General features: G+C 43.3%; 1 protein-coding gene and 1 long non-coding RNA gene across 3 annotated transcripts in view; one reads left to right on the top strand and one right to left on the bottom strand.

The window, feature by feature from the left end:
* The first annotated feature begins 17 nt into the window (after positions 1-17).
* LOC128894469 (UDP-N-acetylglucosamine--peptide N-acetylglucosaminyltransferase 110 kDa subunit) lies at positions 18-14105 on the top strand. Of its 2 annotated transcripts, none has more exons than XM_054156219.1 (11): positions 18-578; positions 3845-3995; positions 4080-4323; positions 4610-4678; positions 8198-8394; positions 10084-10173; positions 10242-10422; positions 10502-11619; positions 11699-12152; positions 12258-12634; positions 12714-14105. In XM_054156219.1, the coding sequence occupies exons 1-11, from the start codon at positions 452-454 to the stop codon at positions 12907-12909; spliced, it is 3204 nt and encodes a 1067-aa protein (XP_054012194.1). In that variant the 5' UTR covers positions 18-451; the 3' UTR covers positions 12910-14105. The 2 variants fall into 2 exon arrangements, with proteins under 2 accessions (XP_054012194.1, XP_054012193.1); XM_054156218.1 differs by lacking the exon at positions 18-578 and adding an exon at positions 2653-3176.
* The window catches only part of LOC128894488 (uncharacterized), a 50125-nt gene continuing 42065 nt past the window's right edge, over positions 6887-14946 (bottom strand). Inside the window, exon 5 of the long non-coding RNA XR_008461573.1 lies at positions 6887-6974. This is a non-coding gene — a long non-coding RNA (uncharacterized LOC128894488). The remainder of the gene's footprint in view (positions 6975-14946) is intronic.

Here is a 14946-nt window from a genome sequence, read left to right as displayed (position 1 = left end):
TTCATCGATTGGTTTTTCGCGTCGGTCCATGTTACGCGTCCATGGTCCACGTTATGTTACGGTTTTCGTATCGTTGACAGACCGTCGTTCGCAAAAGACCAACCAATCGGTTACTCGCCGTCTTTCGTCACGTAATTTCGAACATCGGAATATTCAGTAACTAGCAATTACGTTTTTACGTAATTTGCATATTATATACTGCAGTCTGGGTGGTTTGACTAGTACTCGAAAATCCATGATGGCGGACGCTGAAACATCGCGCTAGTGCATGCGGACGTAATTCCCCTGCGTACCTGTGTTTTTGTTTCTGTTCTCGAGGAAGGACAGAATCATATTCGGATTCGACTCGTCGCGGTTTTCTCGATCGCGGTACTCTGCTTCGGCTAGATCGTTCGCGCGAGCAACTCGCAACATTTTTCTTGCGCCGCACTTGTTCGCGTGTCAAATTTTTATGGTGGCCGTGATCATGCAAGCACAGCAGCAGCCGCAGCAACAGCAGCAGCAGCAGAACCATCAACAAATTGCGGGCACCAGTGTCATTCTCAAGATGAACGAGATACAACAGCTTTCGACAGTTGGTACGTAGTAGAATAACCACGACTACCTACGTATCGTTTCGTTGGAACGTTCAATCTTTCGTTCGCGAAACTCGATGAAATGGACATCAAATCCGCAGGCATTCCCTTTGTAATCATGCGACTTGCGTTGCTAAAAATACACATTGCACAAGTTTCCATGACCGATTAATACGGACGATCAAAAGCACGGAGTTGTGTAATTTTTCCAATGTACATTTACGTCGCCAACTCGTATCCGAGTTTCGTTTAATTATAGTCGTTCGATCAAGACCATGGTTAATGTGTAACATTTATTAGAAACTTTCTTGTTAGTGGACAACAATGTTGCTTTTACTTTATTGATTTGTCACTTCGTACTAACTTAATAAGGTGTCACAAACGAAAGGTATCATTCACGTGGATTACGTACACGTGAAAAATGTCAATATCTTAAGTACTGCAATATAAGCGATATATCCATATCAAACTACGCGAGCGATATGCTTTATTCGATCGTACGAATACGTGAAATTCGTTATATTAAAGGTGTGTAGACGAGTAAACGGAGTTTAAAGAAAATGTGCTTCAATTTTTTAACGAAAGATTGCTCGAACTTTGCAAATGTCCGTTGATTTTATTTTCATCTCTGTACGAATCGTAGCATTATTATTTTACCGTTGTTAGCTTTTAGTTTTCTCCCCCATTCGGGTCTATTCTCCCTTAAATATTTCCTTTCCCCTCGCTCCGCAATCCCCCTGTCCTCGCTTCATCGAAGTGACGATGGAATATTCCATTGGGTACCTATTCCATCTGCTTTTCGAGCGGCAGAGTGGGGACAAGAGTCCCTTCGTATACATATACCAGTGGTTCTTTGCAATGTTCGTCGATTTTACCCGTTGCAATGTATTTCACGAGTGAAAATTTTTACTTATTTTCAGCGGTCTTCCATCACATTTTCCACTGCAACTCTTCTAGGCATTAAATTAACTATCAGTATTTTTTAAATCTTTTTTACTGAAAATTTAGTGTTTTCTAATTCCCACGAAGCATTAAACTGATGCGCTTATGTTACCAACTCTACTGTTAATTGTTCCTTGTACTGTTAATAAAAAATAAATTAATAAATTACAATTTTACATATTTTTTTTTTGGAAATTGACCGGTATACGAATACTTTCTACACCTACTGTACTTTTGCAATTCATTGATAAATGTTGCATGTTTTGCTACCGAGATCAAAATTATAATTGAGTAATTCTTTTCTTTATCGACACACAGAATTTATACATAAAAAGAGTAACGAAAGCCGTATTCGTGAAAGTTGGAATAATAAGATTTTCCTAATAGCGAATGAGAACTACTGATATGGGTTCTTTACATGTCCCAGTCGCGTAGTACAAGATATACGTGCCCCCCTAGAGTCGCCAATTTTTTTTGTATTTATATTTAGTGTTACACGTGTTTACACCAAGAAATTATTTTCGCTAAGGTTATCGACAAATCAAAGTTAAATAAAGAGCGCACCAATTTTCTGGACATCTCGAAACTCGAAATTCTCCTAAACATTCCGAACCGTCTGATCGTATTCCATACAAACAAAATATTATCAGTATTGCTGATACAACAATAATCTGTTAACACGTTCCCGACGTACGTAGTTGATTTTGTGTGTTTTGTTTGCTAAAAATAACTCGACGGATGTTCTTTGTTTTCGAGACCGCTGAATACGCAAATTGTTATCGAAACTGAAAAGCAGTGAAGTAAGGGTGCACAAATGTCCAATTTAGTCAGAAAAATTCGTACCGAATCGAGGATAGGTTACTGGTTCAATCGTGCGTGGTAAACGATATCTTAGGATTCCATTCTGATTTCGACGACGATATCCGATGGGCAAATGTTCGTACAGTCGAGTTGACAAAGGACAAAAGAAAAAATGATTAGGCACCGAATTCGATGTTGACGCTCTTGAACCGAGTGTCTTCCCTTGCTTCCCCTCTCCCCCTTTACGGCTTGCCACAACGACGCAGGAGTCCGCCATAGTGGCCGAGCCGACCAATCGGCTCGCTCCTCGATCTGGCGGGGATAACCTGGCCGGAACGATCTCTTCTATAGGAACACCGCGGATGCAGTGTCTACAGAATTGAGGAATTATTAAGTGTCGCGTTGAACTGTAATGCGCTGGTGATCAGGGAACGTAAATCCTAACAACGAGCGCTACGCGAGTTGATACGGAGAAGTAAATAAAACCATATCGCGAGTCGGTCAGAAGACGTTATCACAGGAAACATTCGAGGCATCAATTTTCGTCCGGCGAGGAGTCTCGAAATTGATCGAGCTGAAAAACGGCGTGTGCGTCTGAATGTGTGCGGTGGTGAAAAGATCAGAGCAACGAAACGAGAAAAATGAGTCTGAGACTGATCGAGAAGAAAAAGGAGTCCGTCCTGAAAAGCACCAACGGAATAATTGGAAGCGTGGTCAACGGCACGGACGACATTTATAATGGAACCGTCGAGTGGCCGAACGGGCAAAATCTCCTGGTTGTTACACAGGACACTCAGGGCAAGGAGCTTATCGCGATCGCAGACAATCAAACCATTAACGTCGCTGTCGACTCCTACTGTTCGTATTCTTTCCCTCTGACGCTATTTCTTCCCCGTGTTACTGAACTTTTGCTATCGGTCGAGTTACGAACGAAAATCGATATACATATTGGTCAAAATAAATGCACGCATCGTGTTTAAGTAAATTTTCACGTGGGGATCAGGGTAGCGATTCGTAATCTACAGGAAACACAGCGAAGACTAGGATATTTCCTAAGATATTTCTATAGACGAATATTGCTTCCGTACTTTGAAGAATACTTTCGGTACATTTTCGTGCGAAGCGTAAAAATTCCATGCCTACGTCGTTTGCTCGAGTACACAACGGAAGCAGCCATTTTTATGCTCGCGCCTCGTCTGCGTCTTTTTTTAACGTTTCACGAATTTCAGGCTTCCTGTGACCCTAGGGCGTTCCTTTGGACACGTAAACGTTATGCATGCGCCATAGAAATTCTGAACAGAAAACACGTGCAGATTACAGAAATATTCGTATAGACGTAAACGAGTAGCGTAAACGCGTAACCGTTACTCAGTAACGTAAACGAGAGTAGCCATATGGCGACGACTCGAAAAATGCACGTGCTTCCGCTTCAATTCCAAACTCGATAGGCGCCTCGTAACTTTTCTTCCTTACGTGTAACGTGTAAGTTATGAGAAAATATCACGTTCGAATTTATCTCGTTTCAGGGCTACTGGAACTGGCTCACAGGGAGTATCAAGCAGGAGACTATGAAAATGCGGAGCGACATTGTATGCAGCTCTGGCGACAGGAAACCAACAACACAGGGGTTCTTTTGTTGTTGTCTTCGATTCATTTTCAATGCAGGAGGCTAGATAAGTAAGTAAGCTTTGAGAGCAAAAATATTTTTTCTCTGTTTCTACTTGCTCTTAACATTCACAAATTTCTGTCGGTACATTTCAGGTCTGCTCATTACAGTAGCTTAGCGATAAAGCAAAACCCCTTGCTGGCAGAAGCTTACAGCAACCTTGGAAATGTTTTCAAGGAGCGCGGTCAGCTACAGGAAGCTTTAGAAAATTACAGACACGCCGTCAGGTTGAAACCAGATTTCATCGATGGGTACATCAATCTGGCAGCTGCGTTAGTGGCTGCAGGAGATATGGAACAAGCAGTTCAAGCATACGTGACCGCTTTGCAATATAACCCTGTGAGGAACAAATCATTGTTTAAATAAATTCTCAGATAGTTAATTTACAACCAGCTCAAAAAAATGTATCGAATATAGTTGACGTCCATGATTTTTTTTTTTAACGATTTTCTGTATAATTTCTTATCCATTAAAGATATGATCCGAGCCAAGTTAAAGAAATACTTTCATATATTTTTTTATGATTCGAAACAAACTATATTCGTCAATTTTCCAGCAGCTTTACTATGGTTGACCAAACTCGTTCTTGGAATATTTTCACAACGTACGGTTTTGCGTGTTATAGGATCTCTACTGCGTGAGAAGCGATCTTGGTAATCTTTTGAAAGCATTAGCAAGACTTGACGAAGCAAAGGTAGGTTTTTCCGCCGATTGGGATCGTTGTTGTAAAGTAATCTGACGTGTGATGCACATATTCGTATGCATTGGTACCGTAATCAAACTTTAGGATATTGTTGGCCGCTTGCCGACAAGTCTCGTCGATTAGTCCTTTGATAAGGTACGAATGCATCTTATAGATTGTGCACGAGCACTAGTCAGCAGTTGTTTGGAATGGCTAGGAAGTAACTGGGTATCCGTTTCATTCGAGCGGAAAGCCTTTTCTCATTGTGGAAAACGTATGCGCGGCGTGCGATGGCCCCGCTATCGAAATTAAATGCGCGTGGTCCTCGTGAACATCGGCACGAAATAAGATTGAAATTTCTATAGCGGATCGTACATCGCGCGCGTTCCTTCCCACCTAATCCATCAAATAGCCGCGATTGATGTTCTCTCGTCCGTCCTTTTGTCCAAGGATCAACGAGGTTACTCGGCATCAAACGCGGCGCCACGAGCGTTTTCGGTCCAGTGCCGAAAACATTTTAAAGCAACCCCTTCTGGCATCGCGCGTTTTGCAATAACACCGTCGCAGGAACAGATTTTCTTCGTCTCTCTCGGTGTCATCGCAAATTTTTAACCGCAATTGCTGATCCTATTACAGCAAGTACGGTCTTTTCTTTTTCCTTTTCGAAGCGTTGTTGCGCGAACAGTGTTTTACTTTTGCGTTTTTGTACTTCTTCTTTTTTTTTCTCTTTTTTTTTTTCTTCAAAACACGCAGTAAGCTACAATAGGATCCGCAGCGCGCGACTCTAGCAGTTAAGGTCATCCTCATTTTATCCAGCTCATTCTGAATGTGTATTTAACTTTAGGTATACAGATCCGTTACGTATACATGGACAAATGCGACACCTTTTCTTTCCAACTTTTGAGAGTAATCAAATTTGTGTGTACGATCATGATTAACGGCGCGAGATCACTCGACGAATTTCTTATCGCGGGATTCGATTTGAACGAGAAACGCGTCGATAACTGCTCTTCCATCGCGCAATTGTCGATGGAAGTGTGCTTTCTTTTCGGTCGGAAACTCACAGGATTTGTTCCACTCCTAAGAGTTTCGTCGGTTAATTATATAGTTGATTCGTTGATTGTAGTTTGTATACTTGAGCGAGGCAATGTCGAGTGGTCTGCTTCTTTCACAGCGGCGCGGCGCGGCGATGAACGACAAGCAAGCGACTGCAGACAGTACGAATGATCTCGAAATGCTTCTATGCTCGTCGTTTAAGAAATTATTTTCGCGTCGGTCTCTGTCCTCCCGCGTGTCGCGGCGGTACTCTTTGCAGGGACAAGCTTGTCGGTGAATCACAACGCAGCAACGAGAAAGGCCTTCCGCTGAATTTCCTGCCAGTCTTGATTGCTTTCTAGTCTGCTCGCTCGATTTTCGCTCAGTACGTTTCGCCACCAGCAACGCGTACGATCTCGAAATAGTACAAGCTTGGACCATGAAAAGAAAGAGTTTCAAATTTAAAAATAAAAAAAAAAAAAAGAAAAGAAAAAAACACACACATTGGTAGCGTTCCAGGGTCAATAATCAAAGAATTTCTAACGCTCGTCTTGCATCGTATTCTAGTTATCGGGAATTTTCGTTCGAACGTACAGTCGATGATAACCGGACGTCTCGAGGCGGTTTAATGGTGGCTGACGGGCTCAGCGAAGCGTGCCCCTCAACCGGCACGCACGACTAGGCGTGCTACCTCTATATATACACGTACTTTGAAAAGAAATGAAAATTTAAAAAAAAAAAAAGACAAAAGTTGAGGCGAAGAGTATCAGTGAAGAGACATTAACGCAGCTGTCTTATTGTTGTGGATGGGATGATCAACTCTAGGAGGGGAAGTCGGAGCAATGTGATTGGTCTCGGTTACCATGGGTTCCTTCGTCAAAGGGGTGAATCTGAATCTGGTTATTCAGTAACACACTGTCTCTCGGTCTAAGTTTATTATGAGAGCTTGCGAGCCGTACCTACCGTCAACCTACCGAAGGGTACACTGCAGGTAAAGTAATTCCCAAGGCCGGTCTCTGAACAATCCATCTATACAGACTTCCCCTTCTCCACCGCCAGATTTCAAAGTTGGATCTCTTCGGTTCATTCCGCGAAAGCTTTCTTCGAATTTCATTCTTGCTATCGTTACGAATCCGTATTTAGTCGCTTCGCCCAGTGAAACGGGTCCTGGTTGTTCGAGACACGGTCCAACTTTGCTTCTGTCTTTTTCCCCAGTACTTTGCTTCGACTCGTCCGCCCTTTGCTCGCCTTTTCCCGCATAGAGACCGGCCGACTGTAAATGCCCTTTTACTTATCGTTTAGGTACGGATTACTCTACTTTATATGATGTAGCCCGCCTCTCGGCACGCGCGATGCACATCCCCGCTTCGACCTTTAGGAGAGTCGTCACGCGTGAAGAAGTCGAGAATTTTAAACGTTCTCAACGTTCGAACGCGACAGGGAACGATCGGTTTTGAAATCGATACGGACTTCGTATACGAGGTAGAGGGGACGTTGGATGATCGTCGCGGGGCTCGAATTTGAAACGGGCGTGTTTTTCGACGAGGGGAGACATCTTCGCAGGCGAGTTGGCCGGTGACGACGACAATGGCGAAACTGGCGTACCGCGCGTGCCGTCGAGTCCACCGGACGCATTTCGGGGAATCGACGGATACGCGATACCGGACACCCGTATCGGCCACGTTAACACGACGACGCTCCTTAGCGCGCTCCACGTAACCCTATTTTCCCGACCTCGCACCAGCTCCTCGTCCCTCTACACGTTACACGATTCGCAGAATGAGCTTCGTTCTCTCTGTACCCGTTTCCGTTCTCCGTTTTTCTCTGAACGCTCCAACCGTATCGCTGCTGCGACGATAACGCATGTCTAAACGACCTTTCATAGTCTACTCGAGTACTCTGATTTCGCTATCGATGGATCGATACTTCAACTATTTACTAACGATGCTCGATTCTCGTCGAACGTTTCTTGGGCTTGCGATCGCGTTCTTCGTTTCGAATAACCGTACGATTCGAGCAACGACGTCGTGAAATTGGTTTTTGATTTTTAGAGATCCAGCTAGATACTATATGCGATGAACATGGGATTCGTTCGGTGTTTCTATCGCGAGTTTTTGTCGTTCGACGCGAGTCACTTTCAGCGAATGAATTTGTAAAGAATTTTAGTTACGTTTGCCGATCCAGTTCGGATACGATCCGATAAAAGCTCACGGTAGAAACCAGTCGATGAGAACGACGGAATGAAATCTGGATTCGCGTTGTGACGGATCGATCGACTCGAGAAACGAAAATGCGTACGCACAGGAAAGGAGGATAGGACAGAGGAAAAGGGCGACGGAGAGGACGAAGGTGATGAAAGTAAATGTTTTCTGAGGTATCTCGAGGATGGTGAATGCGTGAAAGCTGCGGCGCGGCGAGGAGAGGTTGGGCAATACGCGCGGCGCGTCGTCTCTGACAGTACGCGAGCATTACCTCTAATACTCCGTTTGTCTCTAGGCTTGCTATCTAAAGGCGATCGAAACGCGTCCGGACTTCGCCGTTGCCTGGAGCAATCTCGGCTGCGTGTTCAACGCCCAGGGAGAAATATGGCTGGCGATTCATCATTTTGAAAAGGCGGTGGCGCTGGATCCAAACTTTCTGGACGCGTACATCAACCTTGGCAACGTCCTCAAAGAGGCTAGGATATTCGATAGGTAAGGAAACGCAGTTATCCGCGTTCTTTTCTACGTTTTCCAATTCACTTGTTACTCCTTTTCACTAACTACTCCTTTTTAATCCTGTCACGAATTAGGATGTATCCTGTGTCCAGTACCCGAGTCGGATATGCACAGTTTGATCGATCGTCGTTTATACTTCCTGTTGACGTCGATTTTAAAGTCTGTGCTAGAGGAAAGTGGCTTTATAGTTATTCCTTTAATGTCATCCAGTGACGTTAACGGTAGTAGAAAGTCATACAATTGACTATAGATGTACGATGAGCGTTCGCGTTTATTTTGTAAATAACCGATCTTTTGTAATATCGATTCGACCGTGGAGTACTTAATTCGCGGCACGATGAAAGAAACCGTCGAGGGTCGTAAAGTTTCGCGCGTTCCCCTTTCGAACACGCGTGCTAAGAAACCGCGAGCAAAGCGCATGAGCCGGTATGTAAACACCGAATCGATATTCATATAACGTTCTTTCAAGTTCATCGTCCTTCGTTTCTCTCCAGAGCGATGTCCACGAACAACCTTCTTTCGCGAGGCACGTACATTTTTGTAATTCGTTGTACGAATCCGAAAGTTGCGTTCGCGCCGTTCAACTTTCGAGCTGTACTAAATTCTTGGAGAAGTATAAGTATTAACCGTTTTCACGCGAGAGGTGACTCTCAGTCACCATTAGGTTTCACGCAAGCAAATTTATAATACCTAGACGTGAGTTTATTCTCAAATCTAGATAGCTTAGAATTCATAGGAATAGAATGCTAAGAAACATCTCGAGTTGCTGGTAGATACCAGAAAGAAAAGGCCTCGAGTGCAAAGGGTTAAGAAGAATAATCTAAAGTTGCGATTCAGGGAACACTCGCACGTATCGAGCCATTCGTCTTCGACCGTGGTCTTGTATGAATAGCCTTGCAAGAGTATAAATTGCTTTCGTATAACGTGTCCCAGATCCGTTATTTACGCGTATCCGCGGTCCAGAGCCATCTCCTTCGACGTTACGCACAACAGCGGGTGAAACTCGACAACTATCGATTCCAAGACTCGCTCCGCCCCCACGAGAGAAGAGAACCCTTTGGTTCTCACGGGTGGGTGTACAGTCCTTAACGAGACTGGATGTTGTCAAAAACGCAGCTCGCGGCTACGAGTTTCACGACCGAAAGCTATCGCGGTAGTTTCGTATCCTCTCTTTATCCTCGAGTCCCTTGGAGAATTGATTTTTCCCGTATATACAAAAGAACCGATTGATTAATCAAACGAGATACCGAAATGGGGGAGGAATGGACTGCCAGTGTGTTGTCGTGTACACGGTGATCTCGCCCTCGACTACGATCGCACCCTCGTTACGCGTACAATTGCAGCGGGCTCTCGCGCGATCCTCGACTCCTGGATGCTGCATCTCTTGGTTTAAGCATAACGTGAAAAGGTTAATTCTTCGACGCTGGTTTCTTTCGTACACTCGCCGGCGGCGTCTCGTCTTCGCGACCCGTTGCGAGATACGAAAACGTGTCGCACGTGTTCGATTTGTGCCTCGGTTGTGATGTCGCGAACGAGTGTTACTATTTTCAAAGTAACTGACAATTTGCTCCTTTTCTTTCGATCGGTTCTACGGAAAATAATATCGATGCTTTTCCACTGTTATTACATGAATTAACAACGCGTGAATTTTGTGTTTTCTAATAGAGCTGTAGCTGCCTATCTGCGTGCTTTGAATCTCAGTCCCAACAATGCAGTCGTTCATGGAAATTTGGCGTGCGTCTATTACGAACAAGGGTAATTATAGATTTGCGCTGGGAATTCATTAAACAGCGAAACAGAAAGTATATTTAAGATTTTTGTAGGCTCATCGACTTGGCCATCGACACGTATCGTCGCGCCATTGAGCTGCAACCGAATTTCCCAGATGCTTATTGCAATTTGGCGAACGCGCTCAAGGAAAAGGGCCAAGTGGCGGAGGCCGAGGATTGTTACAATACCGCTCTTCGCCTCTGCCCATCGCACGCCGATTCCCTTAATAATCTGGTACTTGTATAGAAATCTTCACGCGCGGTATCGATAACGCTTGAGAAGATTTTTCGTTACGTATTTGTTTTCGTTGCAGGCCAACATAAAAAGGGAACAAGGGTACATAGAAGAAGCAACACGACTATATTTGAAAGCGCTTGAAGTATTCCCCGAGTTCGCGGCAGCTCATAGCAATCTTGCTTCTGTATTGCAACAGCAAGGAAAACTAAACGAAGCTCTGATGCATTATAAAGAGGCTATTCGTATTCAGCCGACTTTCGCGGACGCTTACTCGAATATGGGTAATACCCTGAAAGAAATGCAAGACATACAAGGGGCTCTTCAATGTTACACGAGAGCTATTCAAATTAATCCCGCTTTTGCCGATGCTCATTCCAATTTAGCCTCGATCCACAAGGATTCCGGGAACATTCCCGAAGCGATTCAATCGTACAGAACCGCTCTGAAATTGAAGCCCGACTTTCCAGACGCGTATTGCAATTTGGCGCACTGCCTGCAGATTGTGTGCGACTGGACCGACTACGAAGCAAGAATGAAGAAACTGGTCTCGATCGTCGCGGAACAGCTCGACAAGAACAGATTACCGAGCGTGCATCCGCATCATTCCATGCTCTATCCGCTGTCTCACGAGTTCAGAAAAGCTATCGCAGCTAGACACGCGAATCTCTGCATCGAGAAGATTCACGTTTTGCACAAGCAACCGTACAAGTATCCACGCGAAGTCGGTGCCCGCTTGAGAATCGGTTACGTTTCGTCAGATTTTGGAAATCATCCCACCAGCCATCTCATGCAGTCGATTCCGGGACTTCACGATCGACAAAGCGTTGAAATTTACTGTTACGCTCTTAGCTCCGACGATGGGACGACCTTCCGGGCGAAAATCGCGAGAGAAGCCGAGCACTTCGTCGATCTATCACAAATTCCGTGCAACGGGAAAGCCGCGGATCGTATTAATTCCGACGGGATACATATTTTAGTCAACATGAACGGCTACACGAAAGGCGCTAGAAACGAAATATTTGCTCTGCGACCGGCGCCGATTCAAGTCATGTGGCTTGGATATCCGGGAACATCGGGGGCGAGCTTCATGGATTATTTAATTACAGACGAAGTTACCTCGCCATTGGAACTTGCTAGTCAGTACAGCGAAAAGCTCGCTTACATGCCGCACACGTACTTCATAGGAGATCATAAGTAAGTTCCCGTCAAATATGTTACAATACGTACCGTAAAAATTATTCGAGTATTATATCAAATATTCAATCTTTTACAGACAAATGTTCCCCCATCTAAAAGAACGCCTCATTTTAACGGACAAATTGAACATGAAGGGTAAAGTGGCCGACAACGTTGCCGTTATAAACGCGACTGATCTTTCTCCGATGATCGAGAACACATTGATCAAAGAAATCCGCGAGGTGATCGTACCCGATGCCAAAAACAAGCCGGTAGAGATCTCGTTGAAAGTCGCTGAACTGCCAACAACTACTCCTATCGAGACAATGATCGCTTCCGGACAATGCCAAATGTCCGTGAACGGTGTCGTAGTTCAAAACGGCATGGCTACCACGCAAGTGAACAACAAAACAGCTACAGGTGAAGAGGTACCTCAGAATATTGTGATCACAACGAGACAACAGTACGGTTTGCCAGAGGACGCGGTCGTTTATTGCAATTTCAATCAGTTGTATAAGATTGATCCGCTCACGCTTCATATGTGGGCACACGTAAGTTTACTCTGTATTTCTTATATTCGAGTTTCACGTTGTCCAACATCTGTCGAACTGTCTGAACATCTGTGCTTCTACATCTATTATCATTTGAAATTTTAGATTCTAAAACATGTGCCAAATTCGGTGTTGTGGTTGCTGCGATTTCCGGCGGTCGGAGAGCCAAATTTACAAGCAACGGCGCAACAGTTGGGTTTGTCGCCCGGTAGAATTTTGTTCAGCAACGTTGCCGCTAAGGAGGAACACGTCAGACGAGGACAACTAGCCGACGTGTGCCTAGATACACCGCTTTGTAATGGTCATACTACTAGTATGGACGTTCTATGGACTGGAACTCCAGTGGTCACCCTGCCAGGGGAAACGTTAGCGTCTCGCGTTGCTGCTAGTCAATTGAATACTTTAGGATGCCCGGAGCTGGTTGCACGGACACGGCAAGAATACCAAGATATCGCTGTTCGTTTAGGCACCGACAGAGAATAGTAAGTAAACTGTAGTTTGACCTATCCTGATAAGAGCGACACGAAATATAAATTATTATATATATTATTCTTTTTTCAGCTTGAAAGCGATAAGAGCAAAGGTATGGAAGGCACGATCCGAGAGTCCTTTGTTCAGTTGCAAACTATACGCGTTGGGTATGGAAATGTTATACAGAAAGATGTGGGAGCGTTACGCGCGAGGTGAAAAGCCCGATCACGTGGCGGCAGTAGAGAAGAACGAAAGAGAGAAGATGGCGATAACAGCCGCGTCATAAGAACGATCTCCGCAATTTGTTTTTATTTATATGCAGCTTTAATTCCATAACGTCTGTTGTCCTGGAAATTTAGCATTTACAAAACAGATGATAAGCGATGTTTCAAGAAAATTCGATTTTCCCGTAATTCTCCGTACTTTGTTTTGTACGATAAATCCCAGAGTTTAGAGAATACGTAGAGCAAACATGTCCAAACTAAGCTTCGGAGTCATCAACCCCGACCATTTACCATGAATATCAATCACATGCTGCCCGATGCTATGCTATGCGATACGCACCCATTGTGAACGTTTCTCGTGAAACCTTTGATACACGAATGTTTGACTAACCATGTGACGTTTAAAAAACAAACATTGTGGATTGTCGCACCATACGAGTCACGAGAAATATGCTCGCCTCTTGTGTTTCATTATCTTATCTTCGACCCTGTTATTTATACATTACAATTTTCGCGTAACAATTATCTCGTACAAGACAATTGTTTATCTTTATTTTTAGACGATTAACTGTCGGACGAATAAAGGGGTAGGGATGTAATTTTTTGAAACAGGTGCACAAGCATACTTACAGTGACATGGTTTATTTCACTTACTGTCCCTAGTATCTCTACTTTCGAGAGATTTTTGACGCGTGACTCGTCGACGATCTCGAATAGCTACAAAGATGCTTTCTTTTCCGGTTGTTCTTTGTAGTGAGATCGTAGCACGCTGCAATATTTGTCGTTTGCTTCGAATACGATTCGCTCGTAAAAGAAGGTATAACGAAGAATAAGTAAGTCTGAGTATAGATTATACGCATCAGAATGTTATCACTAGCAACCGCTGACAGCGAAAAGTGCAAGTTTGTATTATATATATATATATATGATCGACTGATGATACACGTTGTAAATATTATATTTAAAAAAAAAAAAAAGGAGGTAATCGTTAGTTATTACTTTAGTTTGATAGTGAATTGCATAAATTAAGATCGAAAAATGTGTGAGGTAGCGAAAGACGTTGACTGTAGCAAAACTTCTAATGTACGTCTATAGAATAAAAAAAAATTACGAACATAATTTGAAAGAATGTGAACGTTGTGTTGCAAGAATGCCTCGATAAATATGCGGTATACGTTTAATTTCTGTTTGTGAAACCATTGCTCGAACTTTGATATAACACCGAGTTCTCATAGAAATATACAGGTAAATAATCGGACTTTTGCTTCAACTTCCTACATTTTTCACGCGACTTCCTCTTCTTATTTTATACTATGCTGCTTACACGACGAGAGAACGAAATATATTTTTAATTTATTGTCGATACTGTTTCGGAATTCGGCGAATTTTAGACAAATAGAAAAAAATAACGTAACGTCCTGTTTGCTGTATGCATGACCTCATCCGCCCACTATGTGTATTATCAACGTTGCACGGTCTCGATAACGAGCAACTGTCCCATTACGCACAATTTACGTCGCAGATACCGATGTAAGGCTAGTATTAAACAAAAATTATCGATTCTCTATCTTTAAATAGAATGAAACATAAAATTAAAATCGTCTCTATAGATCTATATTAATTTAATTTTTGAAGCAGCTTCGAACGAAGCTAACAACTCAATCATTGACTTTCATGTAATTTGCGGAAAAATATGAATATTTTTGGCGTTATCATTGTTATTTTCTATTCTTATTCGGTCAAAAATAAATAATTTACCCATTAATTTGTCCATTTGATGTCCGCATTAAGACCAAGTATCGATATTTTTTTTTTCAATTTAAATTCAAATGAAACAAAATATACTTGCAGTTTATCGCGTTTGTAACTGCCACATAAATCGATAACCCTTCGCGGATCGTCGAGAAGCCAAGTTGGAATTTCGTGATGGATGAGACGCGATCTAGCGGTGCGAAGTGGAAACTATTTCACGACAAACTTGGACGGTTCGCCGAGAAATGGCGTCACATTTTTCGGTATTTTAAAGTTCCAAGCTGGTTGCTTTGGAAACGGCTTGGAAAAAGCACTCGGCTCGGCTCGATTATTTGGGCTGAGTTTTG

The sequence above is a fragment of the Hylaeus anthracinus genome, unplaced genomic scaffold, assembly GCF_026225885.1.
Source record: "Hylaeus anthracinus isolate JK02 unplaced genomic scaffold, UHH_iyHylAnth1.0_haploid 4, whole genome shotgun sequence".
NCBI lineage: Eukaryota > Metazoa > Arthropoda > Insecta > Hymenoptera > Colletidae > Hylaeus > Hylaeus anthracinus.
Note: the sequence above shows the minus strand (reverse complement) of the source record. Positions and strands in the feature narration are given on the sequence as shown.

Excerpts from the sequence above, each read along its gene's own strand:
- LOC128894469 (XM_054156218.1), top strand. The coding sequence starts at position 2,960 with ATGAGTCTGAGACTGATCGAGAAGAAAAAGGAGTCCGTCCTGAAAAGC. Across the intron at positions 3,996-4,079 it reads CAATGCAGGAGGCTAGATAA|GTCTGCTCATTACAGTAGCT; the intron begins GTAAGTAAGCTT and ends GGTACATTTCAG. Across the intron at positions 12,153-12,257 it reads CGCTTCATATGTGGGCACAC|ATTCTAAAACATGTGCCAAA; the intron begins GTAAGTTTACTC and ends TTGAAATTTTAG.